We start from the raw sequence: 26,292 nt of genomic DNA, 5'->3' as shown, positions 1-26,292 counted from the left end.
GGACCTCCGCAGGGCCATTATTCTAATAGATGATGGTGAAAAAGCTGTATCAACAGACTGTGATAGAGTGCACGTATGAGCACGATGTGAGTGTTATCTGTAAACGGGAGTGAGTGTACTGTATAAGTCTGTTATGAGCCTTTATCAGAACCTTGCAGCTCCCCAGACATTTCACTTACTGTATATATAGATCACTGTCTGACAGCGCAGTCTATATTAAACCTGTTTATTTCCGTCCATGTTTCGGAATAATCCCTGAGTTTTCCCCTCTGCGGATGTGACACTCTCTGGTCTGTTGTGAAGCGTCTGATCTCCCGTATATTTCAAATGTAATGGTCCCTTCTTTTATGGATGAGAGGAGAGCAAGAGGCTGTCTGCTTCGGTATGAAGAAAATCCAATTGCATGTCTGTCTTCCTGTTTGATTAGTGAAGCTCTAAGAGACATTTGACTCAATCAGTGCTGTGTGTCAGATGTGTAATGTGAAATACTTGTAGTGACAACCGACTGAGAAATGATCATCCAACTCTGCAACTACAGCACATTTACTGCATGTTTTACTCTCACCGCACACACATTTGCTATACAGCAGAAAGTGAAGATAAACCCGCTGTGCACTACCCGCCCTGCACCTAATGAAAAGAAAGCGTGTCTAACAACTAGAAGCTATAAAGTCAAAAGGATTATTTTCTCCAGAAATATCCACCAATTTATCAAGTGAACTCAAATGAAATGCTAATGTTTCTGTGTGTCTGCTTGATTTGTAAATAAGTCATTTTTGGATAATTTTAGACATTTTATGGCAATAAAATCCTTGTTTTTTTAGAAGGTCCTTTGAAAAAAGGGGGAGATTTGCTGGTTTATTTGTTGTTGGAGCAGAAGTTCAGGTAATGTTAATACAAACTGCAACTTTGACCTCATGTTTGCCCTGGTTGAAATCGTATGGGACCACTAAAGGATGGTGGCTCTTGAGATGGCAGTCTCCCTGTAAATGCACCGTGCTGGGTCCGTGTCTGACCCCTGCTCATCACTCTGGAATATGACAGAAAGTCCTTCTGTCGGTCAAACATGGTGGGAAAGTGAAAGTCTACGACTCCATCAAAGTATTCGTGGCCTTGAGCTACATTTGTCTTCTGACCTTGCTGTCCAGCTCCAGGCTTCTGTCCAGCCCCTCGTCACTCATCAGTGTCAGTGAATCTAGTCCCTGATGTCATCATCCCAAACATGACTGATGCAGAGAAACATCAGTGAGCCGCCTCTGAGGAACACAAATGAACAGCCTGTGGTGCAAAATGACCTTGGAACTTTATACAAGGCTGTCGGAAAATTAAATTGGGCAATAAATACAAATATAAATGTGCTATGTTCTTATTGATAAATGCATTGTTTAATTTGAAACAGTAGCCTTATGTTCTTGTTATTTATGAGGCTTTTGCATGGTTCTACCAGCCTCCCAGTCACTTCTCACTGGCACCTGGACTGAAGTCCTCTCAATGACTCACGCTCAGACTCCTCAGAGTAGTTTGACTTCACCGAGAGAACTAGGCCTTAACCACAAAACTTAATCGTGGCCTTTCTTGGCTCCAGATACAGGCGCTCACCTCCAATCCTGATCCCAGCATAACCTCAACCTCTGGCCTCAGACCTCGGCATCATCCTGGCCAGCAAACAAACCCTTCCACCCGTTCAGCCCTCTGCCCGGCCTCCTGCTTCAGTCTGATCTCCGTCTGTTCCCCCTAATCTGTCAATCACCTGCAGCTGCAGCCGTGGATCCAGCAGACCGGTCCCTCTGTTTTCCACCTCAGGCAGCAAAACCAATTAGTGTCTCTGACAGTCGGCGGTTTCCAAACTCTGCTTTTATTTTCTCCTCCCTGTGACCACGAGACAATCTCACACATTGACCCGTGTCAGCGCAGGTCAGGCAGAGAGGAGGCGCTGCAGGGTACCTCAGTGTTGTTGTGATGCGTTTGTCCCCAGACTGTCCAAATCAGATCATGTTCGTCCGTGTTTGTGTTTCCAGAAGGGCTGTTGGGAGTCTGGGATGTGGTTCATCTTCACCCACAAAGCATTTTTGTATTTTCACACAGAAGAAATCCCAGAGAGGACGTAACAATCACAACACAACTACCAGCAGAGTGCGTGTTGGCTTACTAAATGGAGATGAGACGCGACACAAATGACCCTTGTGAAGCTGTTGACTTCCTGTCGCAGCATGTGTTATTGTTCTCCGATGAGTCTTTCAGCTCTGTGGCATTTAGAAGTGTAGCGAGTGTGCAAAGCGATGTGACGTGAGAACAAGCCAACCGTGAGGTGAAAGTGTGACAGCGTTGTTGTTTTCTTTGAATCATTTAATCAGCAGACTTCTTTTTGTTTGGAAACACAGTAATTAAGTCAAATCTCTAAATGCTAAATATTTGTGATTAACAAACACATTTTTTATTTGAACAGTTTCGTTCTATAATGAGAAATTGTTTCAGTGTCTGAAACAATTGATTCCCACGCAAACAAACAGATTGTGCATGAAATCCTTGAATAGTTAAATAATAAGGCTTGCATCATTAATATTTCAAAGCAGTTTTTGCAGGGATTTTAGAAATCAGCATTTCCATCAACAACTTCCCTTTCACTTTCCTTTCAGAGAGCGTACCCCGACCTGCACAGTGGACTCTCTGATTAAATTGTACATTATTGAGCGAAATGATAAAAAAAAAAAAAGAAACAGCCAGAATAAAAAAAGGCAATATGTTGTCAGAGTGCAAGAAAAGATAAGTGCAGATACAAACTTATGAGCATGTCCTTGGGCATAAAACAAAAGTTACAGAAATGGGAGAAAAATCAAAAATGGGGAAAGTGAAGCAGCGATGGATGCAGAGATACTTCAGGAAGATTTATGATCATCTCACCTTCACTGCCTTTAACCGGCTTCTCATCATTTTAGTTCTGCTCTTCATCTCTAACATCATCATCCTCTCACTTTTCTTTCAAACTTTTCTTTCCATGTCTCCACTCTCTCCCATGAAGCAGAACTTTACCAAGTCTTCCCCGCTCCTTCCTGCCATGCTACTCAGTTAACTTTCAAATTAAGATGCACGCTATTATGCGGCAAACTAATTATTCACTGGCATTTAGTATTCATTAATTTATTGTTCTCCTTTCTAATTTTAATTTCAAATCATCCTCTACCACTTAAATGTTCTGCTAAATATTCATCATTTTCCCACTGAACACGCTGATTACTAAAACATGGACGATGTTCAAGGTTTCCAGAAAGTTCCTTTATTTTTATTCCCGCACAGTAACATTGAATTAATTTACTGTCTGTGTCGAAACCATTTTGTGTTTGCATGAAAGCGGGTGTGTGTGTGTGTGTGTGTGTGTGTGTGTGTGTGTGTGTGTGTGTGTGTGTGTGTGTGTGTGTGTGTGTGTGTGAGAGAGAGAGAGAGAGAGCCAGGATTACAAATGTAGTGCAAATTTTAATAGTTTAAGGCATAGGTCTTCAACAGGGGGTCCGCGATCCACAGGGGGTCCGCAGAGGTACTGCAGGGGGGGGGGGGGGGGGGGGGGGTCGCAGAATTGTTTGTAGATAAAGCAAAAACAAAAGACATTTTCTATACATTTTTATTTTTATCTTTTTATTTTGAACATTCACTTCCCCCTCGCACAGAACTCCAACAGCACCCCCCCTCGCACAGAACTCTGACTGGTTTAAGGAAAATCAGCCATAAACCTTTCCTGGGCCTCTCGTGTGATATTGATATTGAACTCGTGCAGAAGAAGCGGACACAACAAGAGGATGTATTCAAAAGAGCACTTAAAGAAAACAGGATTTAAAGATGTACATCGTGTTTGTTTCATGTATTAACTTGAGGTCTCCTCATCGCTCCACACTGATCTGATCTCTTTCCTGTCTCTTCAGTAGAAGCTTCTTCACTGGATGTTTCAGTTTCATGCTTTGTGTACATCATGATTTATTAAAAATTCCCACTGCATTTTGTCACATTTTGTTTTTATTGATATACCAACGTTTCAAACTTCAGCAAAGAAAAATATGTTTTGTGATATTTCAAGGCTTTTCCCTCAACACTTTGTGATGTGTGAAGAAGTTGCATGGACGCTCCGTTTGAAAGGAAGTTAAAACAGCAATCTGCATAATTTTTCTTCTCATACTTGTCTTTCCTCTCTCACTATTCATCCTTCTTTTTTTTTTTGCCCATAACAGGCTGCAGCCAGCTGATAGCAGGCGGAGCTGTGATGTTTCCATCAGCAGACAGTCGAATGGATGAACTTCCAACTGTGTCTGAACCTCTGAAACCACATCAGCCGCCCTCCTCCTCCTCCTCCTCCTCCTACTCCTCCTCCTCCTCACCCCAATGCCCCCTGACCACCCTTCTTTTTTCCATCCTCTCCATGTCTTCTGTCAGCCCTTCCCTTTGTCTCATTTTGTCTTCTCATCTCCCTCTGTGACCCATTTCCATATTTGATATAAAGTGTTGTCACTCCTACATTGATTTTATTCCTCTCATTGTGTTTCTGGAGCTGTGAAACATGTCCATGTGAAAACAGCGGGCTCCCATGAATTATTTCACAGTTGATCTTCCCGTTTAAGCACTTAATTTTAAAAGAGTTTGTACAAATGAAAAATATGTAAATAAAGTTGTTTAAAAAAAATAAAAAAATAAAGATTTCACTGTGTCTCTTTGTGTCTCTTTGTCTCTCTCTGTCTCTCTGTGTCTCTCTGTGTCTCTCTGTGTCTCTTTGTCTCTTTGTCTCTCTCTGTGTCTCTCTGTGTCTCTCTGTGTCTCTGTGTGTGTCTCTCTGTGTCTCTCTGTGTCTCTTTGTCTCTCTCTGTCTCTCTGTGTCTCTCTGTGTCTCTCTGTGTGTCTCTCTGTGTCTCTCTGTGTCTCTTTGTCTCTCTCTGTCTCTCTGTGTCTCTCTGTGTCTCTCTGTGTCTCTCTGTGTCTCTTTGTCTCTTTGTCTCTCTCTGTGTCTCTCTGTGTCTCTCTGTGTCTCTGTGTCTCTCTCTGTGTCTCTCTGTGTCTCTTTGTGTCTCTGTGTCTCTCTCTGTGTCTCTCTGTGTCTCTTTGTGTCTCTTTGTGTCTCTTTGTGTCTCTGTGTGTCTCTGTGTCTCTGTGTCTCTCTCTGTGTCTCTCTGTGTCTCTGTGTCTCTCTCTGTGTCTCTCTGTGTCTCTCTGTGTCTCTTTGTGTCTCTTTGTGTCTCTTTGTCTCTCTCAGTGTCTCTCTGTGTCTCTCTGTGTCTCTTTGTGTCTCTCTCTGTCTCTCTGTGTCTCTCTGTGTCTCTCTGTGTCTCTGTGTCTCTCTCTGTGTCTCTCTGTGTCTCTGTGTCTCTCTCTGTGTCTCTCTGTGTCTCTCTGTGTCTCTTTGTGTCTCTTTGTCTCTCTCTGTGTCTCTCTGTGTCTCTCTCTGTCTCTCTTTGTCTCTTTGTGTGTCTCTCTGTGTCTCTGTGTCTCTCTGTGTCTCTCTGTCTCTCTCTGTGTCTCTCTGTGTCTCTCTGTGTCTCTCTGTGTCTCTTTGTGTCTCTTTGTCTCTCTCTGTGTCTCTCTGTCTCTCTCTGTGTCTCTCTGTGTCTCTCTGTGTCTCTTTGTGTCTCTTTGTCTCTCTCTGTGTCTCTCTGTGTCTCTATGTGTCTCTTTGTGTCTCTTTGTGTCTCTTTGTCTCTCTCAGTGTCTCTCTGTGTCTCTCTGTGTCTCTTTGTGTCTCTTTGTCTCTCTCTGTGTCTCTCTGTCTCTCTCTGTGTCTCTCTGTGTCTCTCTGTGTCTCTTTGTGTCTCTTTGTCTCTCTCTGTGTCTCTCTGTGTCTCTATGTGTCTCTTTGTGTCTCTTTGTGTCTCTTTGTCTCTCTCAGTGTCTCTCTGTGTCTCTTTGTGTCTCTCTGTGTCTCTCTGTCTCTCTGTGTCTCTCTGTGTCTCTCTGTCTCTCTGTGTCTCTTTGTGTCTCTCTGTGTCTCTCTGTGTCTCTCTGTGTCTCTTCGTGTCTCTTTGTCTCTCTGTGTCTTTCTGTGTCTATCTGTGTCTCTTTGTGTCTCTTCGTGTCTCTTTGTCTCTCTGTGTCTCTCTGTGTCTCTCTGTGTCTCTTTGTGTCTCTTTGTGTCTCTCTGTGTCTCTTTGTCTCTCTCAGTGTCTCTCTGTGTCTCTTTGTGTCTCTCTGTGTCTCTCTGTCTCTCTGTGTCTCTCTGTGTCTCTCTGTCTCTCTGTGTCTCTTTGTGTCTCTCTGTGTCTCTCTGTGTCTCTCTGTGTCTCTTCGTGTCTCTTTGTCTCTCTGTGTCTTTCTGTGTCTATCTGTGTCTCTTTGTGTCTCTTCGTGTCTCTTTGTCTCTCTGTGTCTCTCTGTGTCTCTCTGTGTCTCTTTGTGTCTCTCTGTGTCTCTCTGTGTCTCTTCGTGTCTCTTCGTGTCTCTTTGTCTCTCTGTGTCTTTCTGTGTCTATCTGTGTCTCTTTGTGTCTCTTCGTGTCTCTTCGTGTCTCTTTGTCTCTCTGTGTCTTTCTGTGTCTATCTGTGTCTCTTTGTGTCTCTTCGTGTCTCTTCGTGTCTCTTTGTCTCTCTGTCTCTCTTTGTTTCTATCTGTGTCTCTGTGTGTCTCTGTGTGTCTCTATGTCTCTCTGTGTCTCTGTGTCTCTCTGTGTCTCTTTGTCTCTCTCTCTGTGTCTCTCTGTGTCTCTTTGTGTCTCTCTGTGTCTCTTTGTCTCTCTCTCTGTGTCTCTCTGTGTCTCTCTGTGTCTCTCTGTGTCTCTGTGTCTCTCTGTGTCTCTCTGTGTCTCTTTGTCTCTCTCTCTGTGTCTCTCTGTGTCTCTCTGTGTCTCTGTGTGTCTCTGTGTGTCTCTGTGTCTCGCTGTGTCTCTTTGTCTCTCTCTCTGTCTCTCTGTGTCTCTGTGTCTCTCTGTGTCTCTCTGCAGCTGTTTTTCATTTCTTTGTAGTTGTTTTGGACTCATTGTAGTCTTTTTGTGTCTCGTTTTATGTTTTCTTTGTTGGTCATTATGAGTCTCATGTTACAGTTTTTTTTTACAATTGCTAAAACACTAACACTTGGTGGGCCAAGAGGAAGATATCAAGGCCAAGGAAGAACCAGAACCATCATTTCAGATGCAATCCGGGCAACGGTCACAGACCATGTTCTTGTTGATGGCTTGACAATGAGGGAAGCAGGACAAAGAGTAGGTTCTCTGTGACCACCATCGTAAGAGCATTCAGAGAAGAACACAGGTACAGTTACATGTCAATATATAATGTCAATATTTTTGACATTTGATTAAATCTCACACAATATTTAACCCAACATTAGAAAATTGTCACGATTCTGGCTTTGTGTTTCTTGTCTTATTTTGTAAAGTTCACTCCCCCTGTGTCATGTCTAGTTGTATTTCCTGTGTGTTTTCCCTCCCTCTGTGATTGTTGATTTGATCCTCCTGTGTCTGTTCACCCTGCCCTCGTGTCTTTGCCTTTGTCCTCCAACGGTGTCTTGTTCCCTTGATTAGTTTCTGTGTGTATATCCCTGTCTGTTCCATTGTTCCTTGTCGGTTCGTCATTGATGTTACCTGATGTGCTTCCTCGTGCTTCCTCGTGCTTCCTCGTGTTTTCCTCGTGTCTTTCCTGGTTTGTTCTGTTCAGTTTTAGGAGTTTTCAAAAGTGTACACAGTCCAGAAAGCAAAGTCCCTGAAAGTAATTAATTAAAGAAAAACATGAAATTCAGAGTTCTGCACGGCACGCAACTACATATTTATTTTCCAAAACTTTGATAGAGAGACTCACTGTTGCATTCCCGTCTCTGACAGAAAGTAATTGATGCGTTTTCTGGTGAGGCGTGTGAGATGTGGACATAACAGAAACGTTGCTCTGAGGATCCAGTTCTTCTGAACTCTTCTGCTGCTAAATCACAGAACCACGCTGCCTTCATGCAGACCTGGTTCAGAGACCCGTCTCCATAGAAGTCCTGAATCCATGTTGAAGTGAAGCTGGACTCCATGAACTTTCAAACAACTAACTGGCTGTTCTTTAGTCAGCCTTGTGTTAAAACCAGAAACAAAATAAGCTACGTTCATGTATCAATACTTTTGTTAAACCTGATTTGACAGCTGATAATTGAAGTAGAATTAAATGTTGATTGCACAACAAATCTATTGAATAATGATACCATCTGCATTTAGATTGGTTCCCTTAAACCTCAATCTAGCCTGCCGACGACAGTATTTCCCTTTCACAATAAAAGCCCTAGACATCACTGCCTATCAGAGAGCAACACAACAAAATAGCAACAGTAGCAGAACAAAACAACAAACATGTTTCTGTATTTATTTTCAGCATTCAACTCACACTCTTCTGAAGGTTTATTGTGTTCTCACTCCTGTTTCCAGAATTAATTTGCAGACTCATTATCAGAGCTGACATGCCACATTTCTCCCGGGAATCACAGATTCTATTATCATAGAAAAACCAACATTATCATGTCAGCTGTTTTAGTCAGTCCAAATTCTGCTCTGATGATGACAAAGTGTAGAAAACGCTCGGCTGAATTGATTAGGATCACTTCAAGCTGCTCAGATTAATTTGCACTCACAGCAGTACAAAGACCCAATCTTACCTTTTTCTGCAGCCGGCGTAAACATGGCGCTCAGGAGATTGGAAAACAGTGATTAGATTCTCAAGTCAAGACATGAAACACACAGAGTTTTGTTTACACCGATTGCCTCGAAATGAATCAGATCAAAAATAATGTGTTTTATCACCGTATGTGTTGATCATTTAAATGTGTTGTGTATAGAAAGTACAAGTAAAAGAGTGAAGTCTGATGTTTCCGTGCGTTTTGTCGATCACAGCGTGTTTGGTAAATGAACATCAGGAGCCTTACGAGAAGTTATTGGCGAAGAACAACCTGCTTACACATACACACACACATACACACACACACACACACACACACACACACACACACACACACACACCATGAATTCCATCTATTCCTGTACATGAGGCAGTTAACTTGCATAAAGAGCCATCAAAACACCAACCACGGTCAATAACATCACTTATAAACAGAAGACGGAGCCTGAATGGAGGATCAATGGTTGTACTAATGTAGCAATTAAGAAAGATAAAAACAACATCACAGACAAATAAATGAAGGTAAATCAAAATGTTGGTGGCTTGTCAAAAAACAAGAGGCAGTGATGCAGAAGAAAAGACAATAGAGGCATTCCTGGCAGCAATCAGGAACGGAAGGAGTGGAAGTCAAAACGACTGAGTTTCTTCCTGAAAGACAGGATCCACTTATTCAAAGGTATAAAGATGCACCTCAGGTTGTACAGGTACAAACGTGAGCATTACACAGCCTGTGTAGACAGTGCTGTAGTCTCAATCTGTTGCTTAAAGGGGTTATTGATCACATCGTTATGATACAAAATACATCCACAAAGCTTTTAAAAAACGTGCAGAATAACGTGCATAATTTTTTATTTTAGAAATGTTGTCAGGTCGGAAATGAATGTTGTGTTTACCTCTGTGTAAGATATCTGTTTATTTAAGCCCCCCCCCTCCTGAGAAAGTTCAGTCTGCTCTGATTAGCTTGTGAGAAAAATTGCAAAGGTAGTTCTCATGCCGTGGATATACTCAGATGGGGGGGGGCATTATATTCTCATGTGGCACAGGAGGAGGAGCCAAATCTGAATGGCTTGTTGAATCGCATGTTTCCTGACCGAGGCCGTCCACAAACAACTGACTGGGCTGTCTTATTAGTCTGTGGGTTTGTGTGCACACCAGATACCCATATGTATGTGCACACGCTCTTTAAACAATGCATAATGACACTGGATGAAAGATTACCCATGAGCCTCTGGGTCCAGGCCAAGACATGCAGACAGAGTAGTGGGTGGTCAGCGAGTTGACACTGTAACAAGCTGTGAGCCAGCGGCCTTCTGGGAAGAAGCAGCCATGACAGACTGCAGGCTGAATGAGAAACGCTGAGCGCTCAGACTCGTGATGAACGGCTGCTGCTGCTCTAACACTGAGGAATATAAAAGTCAATGATATTGTAGGAGAAGGAGAAAAGTAGCAGGTATTAGAACAGAAACATGTATTATTGGAGAAAAGTAAATGGAGCTGCAGAATCATTTGTTGATCCATATGTTTGGTATCGAGCTGCAGAGTAATGAACAGAAATGACCCAACAAAGCGCGGTGCTGAGGAGATGTGAGGCTCCTGGGAAATCAACATAATGAAACCTTCTCACCTGAAAACACAGAGCGCCGCGCCGCACAGGGATCGACTTTCATCTGGTCGTTTGGATCAGATGGAAAAATGAGCCGACGACGGTGTACTAATACAGAGGCTTCTGAGTTAAGTGGCCTGTAAAAATCTACTAGTGGTGGTAAACACTGTGTGTTACAGAAGCTGATAGTGATGGCACCAGAAGTACAAATGTCCCACGGGAGCAATGCAATGCTCTGGATTTTTTAATATAATGAAACAACCATCCTAACAGAGTGAGGACAACTGACTGCACACTAAAAAGGAGTAAATCAAGTAGCACAACATGTATGTAGCCCCTGAAATATGCAGCTAGCTAGCTTTTGCTAAAAGGCGGGTGAAGTCCTTGGTACTTTAATTGTAGTACGATGCTCTAACCTGTGGTAAATTAATTCCTAAGCTTCATTCAGTACACATGCCCAGGAACAACCTCTTCCCTTCAGCTGTCACCTTGCTTAACTCTGCACCACAGTGATTGGTGCCGCAGTGATTGAGCGCTAATGTTATGCTAATGCTACTAGCTTGCTAACACGCTAATCACGATTAGCATCGAAGCATCTAAAGAACTGCAACGTTCTTGTCTAGTGTTAAAAAAAGGAAGTTTTCTGTGATGATAATGTCCTTATTGTATATTATGATACAATTATTACCCAAATATTTGATTTACACATATTGAAAGCATTACTCAGGCAATTACAGTTTTATTATACGGTTATGTTATACAATCCTAATATATTTACAATTGAATAGATGCTATATTGATATAAATGGATTACATGGAATTTCTATTTTTGTTGTTTACAGTTATTCCAAGGGTATCGCTGCATGTTCTGCTTCTCTACAACCGTCTGTGAAAGCCTTGAGGAGTGTTGAGCCAACTCTAACAGAACTCCAGAGACTGGAGCAGAAAACAATCAAAGCACAGCAGGGCCGTTGAACAAGGAGGCATGGCGGTGGAGGTTGATCTAACAAGCTGCTATATTGTGATGGTGTGTATTCAGCCGGACCCACAGCAAACTCAGGCTCGTTTTCCTTTCCAGGTGAATCTCCGGAGATCTGTTTCCCACTTTTGAATACATAGTGATTTTAAAATTGTGGGAAGAGGTAAAAGATGTACCATGTGATCCACCACAAGACACACACACAACTGTAGGCTTCGGCTCCACACACTAGACTCTCTCTCAGGTGATGGAGATGGAGTCAGGGTGACCTCTACTACTGAGTAACAGTTCATGTGTTCATGATTTATCTTTAATAGTTCTTGGAAACAGAACCCAAACTTCAATTAAGTTCAATTAGTAGATGCATTGGCCATTCGCTTTGTATAAGTACGTGATACGCTATCAATAGGCTCTGTATACGTTCATATACGTTGTATATGCACATTTCCATTTGCGCCAGCGTACGTTTCTGCCATACGGCGCCGTGTGTCACGGCCTTTAGTTAGATTTATGTCATTGAGAATAAAAAACTGTCTTAAAGTGACTAATATTTTCACCGTGTTTGGTCTGGGGAAAACATATTCACTGAGCTCAACATCTCCTTTACACGTGCTATATATATCCTGCAGAGATGGGAATGCTTTCTAAAACCCTCATTTCAACAGGACTAAATGTGCCCGGTGGGGAAATGAAACTGTAGCTGTCAGCTGCACCTCAGCCACGCCGCTCTCTGTGTGAACACACAAACGAGCAGAAAAAAAGCCATCTCGGTTTAAATGGATCCATTTGCAAATACATTATTCATGTTTCCCCGGTAAGCACTAATATATTTTTACCTGCTGCTATGTTTAATTCATTACTTGGAGACATTTCTCTTGCCTCCAAACTGGGTGAATAAATTGTGAGATGTGATATTTCGCAGAAGTCCACTCAGACTGCCCCGGATGGCAGTAATGAATCCTCCAGCATCGAAATTGACCTTCCTTTAGCGGTAAATATTTCTCTAGGGGTTATCAAATTGGGTAAAATAGCAGGTGCTACAAGTGTCAGTTTGTGACAAAACTTGTTGTTTTCCCCTGACAGCCAAGTGTTTAAAATGGGAACAGCATTATTGAACAGCTATTATGACCCTGACACTCCTTTTACACTTTCTGTGCAAGTTTCTCGAATGTGGGCGGAAAGGAAGTTTGCTAAACTTTTATTTCTGCCCAAACAATGACACTAATTGAACACAGTTTTACAGGATACACACATGTGGTTGTTGACAGAAACAGTTTGCAGTCTGGGATATTGGCTTTAAGGTTTAACTTGAAGTATTTTGAATGATTAAAATGCATAGATGCTGCAAGAAACAAACAAGCCGGGGAAAAAACTAAGCCTGAAAAAGTAAAAGGGTGAAGTGAATTGCAGATGGAAAGGCACCCTGCTGAGCTGAACATAGCTTTATCGTCTGAGTGGGAGGTAACAACAAAATAGGACTCCAGTGTAATGTCACGGTGTAGGTGTGTGTAATGGGAGAGGAGCAGTGGGGCCAATGAGACACAGCAAGCGGAGAGAAGATCTGCAGAGAAATAAGAGCTTGAAGTATGTAATTGAAAAGCAAAGAGTTTGTAGAGTGAACGTCAGTAAACATGAGGTGTGTTCATTTTATTTACGGAGCATCGACTACAAATGATCTGATTTCCTTACTCTCTATGAGATTGAAGTCTTTAGCCGGTTATCAGAGGGATTTAAAGCCAGCAGGTGTTTGGGAGACAAAAGATCGTGATTAATATTGCGTCGAAGGCCTGCAGCCTCTTCCTCTTCCTCACAGCTCTCCAGCTGCCTGATAAGAGCGCGCAGAGGTGAAACTGAAAAACCTTTTTAGAAAATCATTCCATTATTGGATGGCGAGGCTGTAAGGTGGCTCCGCCGCGATAACTGATATGTATCAGGACGAACACTCCTCCGTGTGAGACCGAGAGGAGCAGCCGGAAAGGTGTTTGAGAGAGAAGAAGACGAGTGTGAGTGTAATCCTTATGAAAGTGCACGCCGTCTGCAAGCAGCCATGTTTAGAAAGTTGTCCTCCGATGCTTTTGTTTCTCCGTCTCAGATTAGCTCTGTTTCTGCAGGTTATTCATTAGAGATTAAACCGTCGTTATCTCCTGTTGAGATGGAAAGACGGGAAGAAGCTCTTAAACTGAAGCTGTGTGGAGCGATCTGATGAATAATCTCTGCAGACAAGGCTAGTGAGAGATCTGTTATCTTATTTGAGAATATCATCATCACATTCTTCAAAGTTACTGTTCCTCAGTAGTAGAGGTCACCCTGACTCCATCTCCATCACCATAGATTGTAATGAGCTGTTTGGTTGATGCAGGTACCAAGTCTCTCTGATCTGAAGTCACATCCCACTCATGGATGACATGAAGTGAATGTTGGATCAAATGTTGGAGAAGAGAGATGAGGAGTGAAGTGGACTGGTGGTCTCTCCTACATGCTGTAGGTGGGCTGATGATTAGCAGGACAACCATCTAATTACTCACCTGATTGAATTCCAACTCTGCATTTAGAAACATCTCCACAGCCGCTGACATTATAAACTGTAGGTGGGCGGGATAATTACCAGCAGCCTGCGATGAGAGAAGAGATCTTTTCCCTCCAGCAGAGCGCCATGACGAAACATGGAGGGTTTCAAGTGAAGCAGAGAGAAGCGGAGACAGGATCTCTGTCAACCACCATAATGAAGCCGTCAAACCCTGATCCTATACTCGCTTTCCTCCCTAAACCTGTGACTCCAGTCTCGTTGCAACTTCACTAATTGCACGATACCTTTGTTGTAACTCCTGTGTTGTGCGTTTAGCTCTCTGTATTGCCGTGCACCAACAGGCATCATGAGGGCAGGGGGGTCATCATCCACACACTTTCCTCTCGTGTACACTGATATTAAATTGCACCCACCTATCAATCAACTCAAAGCCCACAACTCCGAGGATGCTTCAGGTGGCATCTTCTCCTTTGTGACAGGTTTGGATTCGATAAGAGAAATCAATACAAGGAAATGGCTTTTTTTACTGCGTTTCATCTCATCAGTGCACGTGATAGAGAGAAGCAGTGTCCCTGGTGTTTTGTACATGCGGTGCGAGTTCATCTCTAACAACCCTGACAGCTGCTGCTGCGTTGATTGACGCCAACACAAGAAAAAGTCTTCACACGTTGGTAAATGCCACTTCAACCTTCTGGGCGACTGAAATAGATCCAGTCTGACTGTCGGGTTTATAAAACGTGTTTGCCAAACATCAGTATTCACTACAGGTAATAATGCAGCATGCAGAACATCATATCATGACTTCTTCACTGCATGTTCTCATCATTTCCATTTTTTGAGGGATTGTTTATTTATAAAGCTTATTATTCCATGTGTGGAGCGTTAGACGCACACACTGTCCCCGTCTGTATATCAGACGTAACATTATATTAAGACAACTGTGTAACCGCAGCATATATATAATAATAAGTCGTTCTGCTAATAGATGTAGAGAAAACAGATTCAATGTTTTATGAAATGTACAGGAATAATGTCAAAGCAATAGCTAGAAGAGGATCGTGTGTGTTGCTCTCCAAAGTAAAAGGGACGGATTGTGAAATAAAGATAATGATATTAGCACATGATCATAACCATAGTCCATCTGAAGCTTTGCCTGTGTGCCAGAGCTTGAATTAATCATTTATTCTGTCCATTTCCCTTCAAATATATTTTAGAAAGCTGATTTTAATCTTTAAATTACTTTTAAAGGGGAATAAAGTGCTTTATTCATCCAGATTATTACAGCATGTCACTGCGTTATTCTGCTATATTCATAGAATTCATTGAGTTTTCTACTAAATGAATAAAACGAGAGAAGATTTAAATCTTTTAAATTAGCTCGATTTCTTTCTTCTCATAAATGAAACCTGTGTGCGCAGCGTTGCGTGAGCAGGTGTTGACCAGCAGGAGTCGTCTGAGCGGTCGCTGATGAGGAGAGAAGACGGGATCAGGATCCGCTGGAGGGGAAATGTGGAACAGAGAGAGGAATGGCTGCAGGTCCTCCTTCGTCTGCCTCATTACCACAAAGCATCAGCACAGCTGCTTATTGCATTGCATCATCGGCAGATTGAAGTCAGAGCTGAAGTAATAACTTCTCAGCTTGAGACGTTGCTATACAAATGTAATAAATCCCAAATCAGCGTCTCTATGGAACCATATATAGAAACCAGAGATAGTTTCACAGCTGAGAATGAATACTTTCCCCATTCTCCCCGAGAGTTGTGTCCATGTCGAAGGATTCTGCGCCTCACTTCTCACATCCAAGGCCAAAGTGCCAGCTTCATGCAGACGTTATTCAACTTAAAATCAAACATTTTATTTTCATCAAACAGGATTTTATCTGCAACCAAACAACCAGAATTATTTTGAGAATTTTCTGTATATAGTATTTTTATTAAGTTTTTTATGGCATGTCACTCAAACTCACTGATTCACCAATATGAAGTACTGTTACATTATTATAGTTACACTGAGAACCGTTCAGCTTAACTACAAACCTCGCCAGAGAGGAAACCAAACACACGCAGATCTTTGACACCGTTTCTCTGTGTACTGATGATGATTTGACAAAACACAGCACAGGAAATTCATAACCAAAGGTCTGTTTGCTGCCAAATGTTCCTCTTTTCTTTTTAGCGTCATGTTTTAGATCTGGTCAGTTTTGCTTTTAACATCTTTTTCTTCACTTCTGTATCAACCAACCAAAGATCGTCTTTGTGCAGCGGTAATTCTCTGCACTGTTGTCTGTGCAGGGCCCCCCCTCATTGAGTTAAGAGTGCAGAATACATGCAGCAGAGATGCAAAGCACTGCACAATGCATGTACTTGTTAACACCGGTGACAGAAACACAGCACCAACACAACGTCTGCCATCAGCTGTGCACTTGTTGTTGTTGTTGAGTGAAAAAATTAAACTCAACATGTTTAAAGACACTTTGAAGTTTTTGCAACTTTTGTCATTAAAATCCCATCTGGGCTTTGGGGTCTCAGAGAGACGGTGTTTGATAAACAGATGCTGTCGATCCTCTTTCTGCTTCTCACCCTCCCTCTATCAGCAGCACTCTTTACACATGAGTTGAATCAACACACAGACTGTCTGTTGGATTATCTTTGAGTCTCATTCTGATCATCTCCCTGCTTTCCATGGAGTCACAATCCACCTGTCAGAAGCAGATTAGCATTTCAGAAACACATCAACTGTGTCTGCGTGCACGAGGTGACAGACATAATGATGTGCTTTAGATAAACTTCAGATGTCTGTGCAGTTTTAATGACATGTGTGTGTGTGTGTGTGTGTGTGTGTGTGTGTGTGTGTGTGTGTGTGTGTGTGTGTGTGTGTGTGTGTGTGTGTGTGTGTGTGTGTGTAGAGCTTTGTGGTTAACTGAAGTTGCAGCTGACGTTCTCTCTTTACAAGCTTCAAGCTTAATCTTAGTTCACTGCTGTTAGAATCCCAAACTGTTATATTTCTTAAGATTATCATTAAATCAAAACCCATTTTTGTAATTATTATTTTACGGTTGGCTTTTCTTTCAAGAATAGTTTATTTACATGCTATAATACCTTTCTATATAGTAGTTTCATCATTAGTGGAGTCCGCTGTTCCTGCCCTGGATTTCCTACAATGTGAGTGACAGCTCGTTTGCTCTGTTGTATTTCTGCCACAGTTCCTGCTCAAGGGGGCGAGTTGCATCCGTCCACAGGTGTTTCCAAATCTGAAATCTTAAACGTGCAATAAGTGACATATCATCACCTTTTAAGCTTTAACTGCACACTTGTAAGTAAATAAAGAGCAACATGTAGTCATGTTTCTGGCCACTTGATGGATGTTAGCCCGATATTCACTCTGAGTTGACCGGCTCCTGCAGGAAACATCTGTCTCTTTAGTTGCTAAATGCTCCTCTATGCTCACCAGCTGGTTTCTAACGGTGTCTGTGCTGTTTGGTCCTGAGAACATAGTGTGTAGTGGGTTTCTCTTTGAGCTATGTTTGCTAAAAGCAGCTGCCTGACGCTCTGAGAGTAAAGTTGTCGTGAGATGAATGAGATGAAACTGACTGTAAAGCTCCATTAAGCCGAGTGGAGCTGCAGATAAAGAGGATCATTTGATAAGTTGTTGTAAAATTAAATCCACTTTAACGATAACTTTAAAGCTCAGTATATCCACGACTAAGCTCATAAATGTGGAATCATTTCTGGAATATGGTGAGAGAAAACCCCCCCTAACAGAAGTACATTCACTTTAATATTTACTGGAGTTATTTTCCCACCAAAGATTTTACAATGTGAAAGCTTAAACCTTCAAAAGGGATTAAAATCATATGATCACAAACAAAAACAACAACATCCTGCCAGTTTCAAGTCCTCTCTGTGTCTACACACACGTGCCTTCTCTCTGAGGAACACCCGACCACACGAGGGAAACTCTGACGCCCTCAGTATCTCCAACATCTCAACATGACAAAGTGACATTAGCCAGAGATTGTTACAAAGACATGAATTCAACATTTACATGTGTGAATACTTACAGTGGAAACAAAGATATCAACACTGTTGCCTGTTTGTATCAGTATATTCACAATTTACAGTAAAGCAACAGAAACACAAAACTGTGTGAATTATTCTTTTTTTTTGCTTTCCATATTCTGTGGAGCCGCGGCCACCAGAGAAGGTCTCTGATTGGCTGTGAGCGCAGTGTGAAGTCCTGAGGCGCGGCAGTTCATCGGGTCACCGGGCCTCCAGTTAAATGAAATACTCCTTTGTGTTTTCAGTGGAGACGTTCGGGGACTCAGTCTGGTTGTTGAAATGGAAATCTTGGCTGTCGTCCTGTTTGACTCCCTTCACTTCCTGGTTTCGATACGTCTCTTTTCTCCGATAGAGGAATCTGCCGGTTATCGCCAGGCCGGTCACGATCACGAAGATCACCACAGCGATGACTCCTGCGAGGCAGAGGACATTTGAAGATATTCAAAATACACACGAATGCTTTAAACTACTCCAAAATAAAAAGATATCGTCCGTTCTTCCCATCGTACGGCCGTTTAATTTCCTAATGCTTCGATTATCTTGATTAATCTTTTGAATGTTTCAGGCTCTTCTGCTCGGCTGAGCACATGTGGGAATATGAGAGCGGGTTTCATTTAATTGGAAGTCCAAAATATGAGCGAAATCAATTTAACAGCACATTACATTGTGAAGAGACCGTGCTCTAAGATAACAGCAGAACAAAGTTTTCCCATCGGCAAGTCATCCCTGCAGAGGTTTAATTAGGTGAGCTGCCCTTTGTGCACTGAGACACAGTCAGGACACTTTAATGGACACTTTTAAATGACTTTTCTCCAGGTCTCAGCTTTTCTATCTACATGATTATAGATTGAACCTTTTCAGTTCTCACTTTGAATCAATCTGTGCTGGCAGAGCAACAAAGTTTTAAATGAGTTTTGAATGGACTCTTGCCTTGCACATCACTTTTCTCTTTCTTGGAGCTCAACATTCGTCCACCACTTTGTTCAACTCAGCCACGTTGATGTGTGACTTTAATCTGTGTCACTTTATTTCAAAATGCATCAAAGAAATGTATTAAATATTGAGTGAAAACCAGTATGATTGACTTGACAATGAACTGTATTGTCATGAAGGTGAAACAGGTTCAGTACCTCCAATCAGAGCAGAGTCAGTCCGGATGGCATTGACTAAAGGTTGACCTGAACCCACTGAACCAGACTGGTCTACAGCAGAGGAAGAAGACAGAGGGGGGGGGGGGAGATATTAAAAACCAAAGGGCACCCAGAGACAGAAGAGAAAAAGTCGAAGAGTGAGAAAGAAACGACATAAAGGAGAGTAAAGAGACAAGAAGAGCAATACACAGGAGCGAATCAGAGAACATCAAACGATTGGAAAATAAACAGATCAGAACAGAAGAGAGGCGAACACATCGTCATTCAGAGGATGGGGAATACCAGCTCTCACTATGACTCTAATAAAGCATCACACGCTGGGTGATAACGAGCCCAGCGGAAAGAAAGGCCAAAGGAATAAAGCAATGAAAGCATTGATCTCACTGTCGTTAATGTGCGATAAATGAGCCGCTCTGAGAGCTGCAGCAGCAAATCTGACACAAGACGACAGGAGGCGAGATAGTCCACTATATTTACATGAAACCCTGAAAGATGTAACGTGTTGAACAACTTTTAATGCAGCGTCGTCAGAACTAACTAACAAACTAACTACAGTCAACATCTGCAGCACTGTGGCTGCTTCTTTAGTCCTTGAAGGATAACGCCAAAGATAGTCTACATTTTTTATTATTGCAAAGAAATCCCATGAAAAGGCCAAAACAAACATTATTAGTTCATCTCTCAACACTTCCTGACTTCCCTTCCCTCTCTGTGGCCCTTAAACCTCAGAAATATAAAGTTTCCACTTATTAACTTTCTAAAACACCTGCACACTTTTAAAATTATTATTATTAAACATGTAGTGCTGGAGTGTGTGTGTCTGGGAGCAGGCAGGTGTGTGTGACACTCAGAATACTGTAAACTAAAGCATATAGAAGATATGCAGGTAATATGATTCACTAGATTTGCATTGCATAGATATATCATGTGACAGAAACTCAATACAATATACAGTATAGTATACAAGTATACAATTTGACATTGAATGACCCTACCTGACAGGTGGCGTGTGTTCTCTGCTGCGTAGGGATTGGCTGAAGCCGAGGAGCCGCAGTTGGACTGCAGCAGAGGTCCGGTGATGACGACGGGGCTGGTGTCCGGGTGCAGCAGAGCAGCTTTCAGAGGGCTGATGGAGTTAAAGTGGACGACCGAGAGACAACCGGTGAAACCGAGAGACGCCAACCTGGACAGGTCTGGATCCAAATCATCGGAGCCTGGAGAAAGAAATGCAACGAGAGAGAGTTGAATGAGTATCATTGTTGGTGGAAAGAGTTCATCTCGGCGTTCTACAAACATCAGCTGGTGGTTTCAGAATAATATATAAACACATTTAAGGATACAGTTTTGATTTATTGTGCATCACATCACCAGTATATCTGTGGACTTATTATATCAGACATAATAAACACAAATTAAACTAAAGAAAATTCTGACTTTCAGAAAATTCTTTCTGCCAGCTGACGGCGGGGATTAGAGGACAAGAGGAGAACGTGCACCTCAGTCTCTATTTGTTCGTACGTACAGCGACTACAGATTGTGTTATAGATGCCATCTCATAACAATAAAGTATTGAATCCAGTCGGGAGGGTTTAGTGTCTTACTGAGAGAAGAGAGTCCGGGCTCCTTTGTGGAACTGTATCATCTTTCCAACTGACTTGAACTGATACAGCCTCGTGTCATTCATTCATTATTATTGTTAACGCCACTGAGAGCAGCAGCACACGCACTGTCATCAAGTCAGGATCCATCAAGCTCATCAGACAGAATGCAAACATCAGACTGTCAATGGTTTCAGCTCCCAGTCTGCGTCTATCAGTCCTCCAGACAGATGTGCACTCTCACCTCTATCTGTTCACTTTATTGACTTAGATTTCTTCATCCTTCAGCTGCACTCCTTCACAGCCGTGTAAACAGCAGCTGTGAAAGCCGACATTACCGCTGTAAGCAGCTGCATCAGTGTCTGTTCAGATGACTGAGAGGGGACCGTGAGTTTCACCAGGACACATCTGCATGTTGATGCAGATACACTCCTCACTCCATCACCTCCCGTCCCATTCTCTGTCTCTCTGTAGTCCTTCCGGGTCGATTAGTTATGCTGATGGATGACTGACGGGGTTGGCAGGAAACGACTCCACTTTTCCTGCTGCTTCTCTGATCCTGATCTGACTCTCTGCCTCCTCTTCTGGTTTGACAGAGGGGGGACCGATCACACGCTGACACGTCGGGGTTAAAACGCACTCGAGTTACAACGTACTCGAGCTTCACATCCGACAAGTTCTTGGAGAGTTTGTATAAGTTACTCCTTCAGATGTGCTGTGCAAGGTTCAAACTTAGTACAATGTACTGACAAACTGCTGCAATCTACATGTTTATACATAATTACAAGAATCTACTATAGAGATAAGAAAGACATTTTAAATAGCTGACTAAAAAGCCAGTGTGTCTGCTGTGTTTGTGTCTTATCAGAGAGCTGTGACTGCAGCCTGCAGCCTCTCAGCGCTTCATGTTATTAACAGCGTATATCTCAGTCCGTCTCTGATGGAGCCATGACAGAACCAATTACTGTCTCACCCCGACTGTTACAGATCCCTGTCCAGGACGACACGGCTAAATGGATAAAGTAGGGCGCTAAATACAACCCGGGTTGGCAACACTTTGCAATAAGGCATCCATTAAATGGACTAGATGTTCACTTCTGTGACGGGAGGAGGTGAACGTAGACAGAGCTTCGACAGAACACTCTGAATTCACTGATTTGAGCGGGACAATTAACATTACGCATCTGTGACAACATAGCAGCAGCGGAGTTTCTTTCTACAGTCGTCCTCATTGATGAGTGTTAGCAGAGTGGTGATTATTGACGTATCATCTCATATCCTGGATATCTAACAAATGATCATGCTGCACGTTTTACCACATTGTTGGTTAACTTTGCAAACATTACTTCTTTCAGCCACTTCTCATGAACTCTGAACATTTCACGCTCTGATGGGAAGTCTGAAGTCAGACAGGACAATAGAAACTGGTCACTTTGCACATGTTTGTAAGATACTGAAGTATTTCATCATCCTGTGTGGCCTTAACTTAGTCACCAGGTAACAGGGCCATCTGGATGCATGACTGACTCAAGACCTTAAACATTATGTTGCTGAATCCAACGTCCCCATCTGCTGTAGCAGTTTTGTGTTTACCTCTTGACTCAGCACTACTCAGTGTTAAAAGGTGATTTATGTTTCCATTTTAGGACTAACACGACATTTATTCCTGCAGATGCTGAGTGTTGGATGAGGCCAAACATGTCAGCGCTGTTATTCAAATGAGTGCGAGTGCTCTCTGCGTCCTCACTCACCGTGCACTCGGCCCAACATCAGCGACTTCAGGGCGTTGAATTCTCCGTCAGACGTCAGGTTGAAGTCTTCTCTTGGGTTTTGGTCGACCTGAAACACCCAACATATTTCCGTTATTAACGGCGGGTGAATGTTTTGTATTGCCTCACGAGAGAAACAGACTTTTGCGCCTTTAGTGTGGAAGTCAAATCTGAATTCAGAAATCCGTTCGTTCTAGTTTTTTGAACATTGTTCAGTTTTCCCTTTGTTTGATCTCAGCAGCTCAGAGGGAGAAACGAGCGACAGAGTCCACACTAATGTCTGTCGTCGGGGGGGATTCTCCACTGGAGATTATTTTAATGAGCGCTGCTCCACAGAGTCTGACAACGTGGCTGTGGAGAAGAAAGCGAGTCAAACCCAAAGCTGAAGTTTCACACACAGCTTCAGCACTTAAAGGCAGTTTGACACCAAAGCTCGAAGAGATGCTTAATTTTGGTCTCGTTTTATTTCAGCTCCGTTTGTAAGTAGAAGTTTTAAATACTGATTATTTCAGCGAGGTATCAATTGACTTGAAACTCCGGGTACAATAACTCTCAGTCATCTAATTACCAATGTGGCATTTTACTGCTGTGAAACACACCTGCACGTCTTCAGCATCAACTCCCCTGCGTCTGCTGATGAACTCAGTGAGATGAGGTGTGAACAAGTGTTTTAATCTCTTGGTTTATATTTCATGTCATGTAATCATGCGGTTGAGCGGCGACATGTGAAATGATAACGGCAGATTAGACTTCCTGTTCTGTGTTAAATGAACTTTAAGTGGTCAGTTGGATTTCTAGATGATGCAATTTAAGGCAAATACATTTGCAGAATCTTCATCGTTCGTTCCCTCTTCACTCAGAACAAGACGACGTTCACGCTCGAGGCTGCGAGACGCTTTAAGCTACGATGCTAATGTTAGCATGCTAACACGCACACAGTGACACATGCTGTTCACCATCTTAGTTTAGCATTTAGCAAGTGTGGGACTAATTAAAATAGTTAACACAGATATATGTTGTGTATGTTGCAGATAGATAAATAAATGGTCATTATGTGAATATAAAGTGGAACAATCCCGTTCTGCTGATGCTGAAAGATGAACTCCAGGGTGGAGTTTTCTTTGCATTAAATTCCTAAGATTTATTTGACACTTCAGTTTCCACTCCTTCGGTGTGTGAACAGAGTGGGACTAACTGGAGCATGCTGCGAGATCAACAGGAAACCCTCGGAGGAACACAGAACTCACTGGCCTCTCTGATAACAGCGCGGAGACACAGAGGGCGCAGTGTATCGGTAGCCCCGAGCGATTCAGAATTTCAGTGAGTCATTTTTCAACGGGACAGCTGCTCAGGGGCGAGGATGTGATAGTGTCCACCTGTGAGAGCAGTGTGGAGACTGCGGGCCATCAGGACGCGGCACACTGAAAGTGTTGTGGAGGTTCACCTGATGTCCCCGGAGTATGTTGCTACAACCATATCATGATTCAAGGTGATGGAAACTGGCGAGATGAGATGCACCTCATATTTCACTGGAATCAGGAGGCTGCAGCCGTGCAGGACGAGGTCACCTTGTATTTCATCTCAGCGTGTTGATAATTATACAGACGCTCTGAAGTTAACCTCGTATATCATCTGAGGCTGTTAACAAGATAAGACTCTCAGTAGATCCAGATAGGATTTAAAACGCTTCATATTTCACCTGAAGCTCTTCTAATGTGCCGTTTGTTCCTGCTGGCCTGCCGTAGCTCTGCTGCCATCACTGGGGCTCTATCATCTCTGAGAGGAACAAGAGAGTCGACTCTGTTCGTTCCCTACTTTTACACAAACAGCTCAACATGTGATCCACCACCATCATTAGCTCCAGCAGGCAATTTGTTTGTCTCAAAAGTGTGAATGGAGGGAGACGTAAAGCTATTAGAACGTATATTATTAGGATATTAAAGTGTTCACATGGAGAAAACAGTTTTGACAAGTTAAAAAGATCAATCCAGAATCTCTTTAGTATCAATCGTCAGCAGCTGTAGACGTGAGCGGTGGTTGTCAAGTGTTCCTCCATGAAGGAGCAAGTTACAAACCTGTTAAAGGCAGAGATCATTGTGGGAGTGCACGTATTTATAGTCTGCTCTTTATATTCTCTGCAGGTATTTTGGCCTGTTCGGGACAAGACGGCGCAACTACTTCTGTAACAGGACACGCCCACACCTGGACTTTAGTGTCATGTCTTTTTTAATGTTACATTTCTGCTCAGTAACAGCATGTTTAAAACCCCGCACACACACCGCGTGTCAGGTGATCAACATAATTCACATTTGCATAACAATGCTCTCCATATTGCTCTTATTCTCCATGTGCTCACAGCTTTTATTTTGAAAATACGGCGAGTCTTACAGGACAAACCTTCAACCTTAAGCTCTGATCTGTTTGAAGCTTTATTGATTGCTAAAATATAGTTACACAATTCCTCAAATCGGACAGAACTGTGCTTCCTCAGACGCTCTGATGGCAACCGGAATACTTTGTGTCACAAAATATGGTATTATGTATTAATTCAACTCTCTGTACCAACAGGTACATGGTGTGTGTGTGTGTGTGTGTGTGTGTGTGTGTGTGTGTGTGTGTGTGTGTGTGTGTGTGTGTGTGTGTGTGTGTGTGTGTGTGTGTGTTTATAACCTGCACAGACACAGAGTCCGTCAGTCTCCTGATGGTGACAGTGTGTAGGTGTCCGTTGGACAGACTCTTCGCTCTGCTCCGCAGCACTTCAGCATCTCTGCTGCTGTCCAGCTTGTACCTCACCTCCAGCTTATCTACACACACACACACACACACACACACACACACACACACACACACACACACACACACACACACACACACACACACACACACACACACACACACACACACTGTGATAATGAATACAGCCTCTCTCCATATTAAGAGGATTAGAAGATAATTCCCTATCAATAACTGTGATTCACTTCTCATTTATTTTCCTAATATCTGGAGGATTAAATGCAGATTTAATTAAAGCCTTGTGATGTTTTTGGGCTTTTAAGATTATTAAGAAGGATAAGATATTACACGCTGCCTTAACAAGCACACATATAATATGTTTTATACTTTTCTAGTATAATAAATAATCCAATAACGAACATTTCACGATTATGTTCTTTGTATTACAAAGATGTATTTACCAAAAAGGAATAATTGTTTGGTGAATGAGCTCATGCTGTTTCTGATAGTAAATTGGTATTCTTGAAAACAGGCTTGAAGTGATTGACAATAAATAATATTTATAATAAGAAATAAGAAATGAGTTTAGCAGCAGAAAGCTCTCAGGGATTTAATTGGACGTAAGAAATAATTAAGTGCATTTACCTGACGACTCCGCGGTCAGCATGAAGGCTTAATGCCACGCTGTCCGTCAGCAGTCCTGTCCTTAACGCCACAACAAATCCATTTACAGCTAATCTGGCAGCAAAGTGCCTATTTTACTACTTAGACCTTTTGAATGTAAAGTACCTCCTACTACTTTTAAAAATCATAACATAATAAGTATTTAACACGAAAGTTAATGAAACACATCAAGAAGTTGTGCGCCGTTTTATTCAGCAGCCATCAAGCTTCACTCGTCAGGTCTCCGGGATAAGACCAGTCTGAGACGAAACATAACAGCTCCGGCTGGACGGATTAAAAGGCAGCAGAGGCTGACAGGGTGACTGCAGAGAGAGGAAACATCTGACAGACCCTGATCTGCTAAAGCTGCAGAGCAGGAGGAGAAAGGGAGGAAGAAGGAGAGGAGGAGAGGTAAGATGAGAGGCTGGGAGGAGAAACAGAAAAGTAATTGAAGTCTTGGCAAGATTTTTCATCTTCGGTGTGAAAATGTGGACAGAATACCGTAAAAGAAATAAGAGCAACAAGCAGGAAGGAGAAGAGAAGTAAAGAGATGTTGAAGAGGAGGGACACGGGGAGTGGGAATATAAAAAGGATGTTAGAGG

The 26,292-nt window shown here is 42.5% G+C and overlaps 1 protein-coding gene across 1 annotated transcript in view; it reads right to left on the bottom strand.

Annotated features, from left to right (window-relative positions):
* Nucleotides 1–15,602: 15,602 nt before the first annotated feature.
* Nucleotides 15,603–26,292, bottom strand: part of LOC115022526 (contactin-associated protein-like 4) — a 74,991-nt gene continuing 64,301 nt past the window's right edge. Inside the window, 5 exon segments of the mRNA XM_029453537.1 lie at nucleotides 15,603–18,189; nucleotides 18,907–18,978; nucleotides 19,923–20,141; nucleotides 22,277–22,364; nucleotides 24,965–25,098. Coding sequence (XP_029309397.1) covers nucleotides 17,993–18,189; nucleotides 18,907–18,978; nucleotides 19,923–20,141; nucleotides 22,277–22,364; nucleotides 24,965–25,098 — 710 coding nt within the window. The 3' untranslated portion in view covers nucleotides 15,603–17,992.

This window comes from Cottoperca gobio, chromosome 17, assembly GCF_900634415.1.
Source record: "Cottoperca gobio chromosome 17, fCotGob3.1, whole genome shotgun sequence".
NCBI classification, from domain to species: domain Eukaryota; kingdom Metazoa; phylum Chordata; class Actinopteri; order Perciformes; family Bovichtidae; genus Cottoperca; species Cottoperca gobio.
The sequence above is the reverse complement of the archived record's forward strand: the minus strand, read 5'-3'. Positions and strand labels throughout refer to the sequence as shown.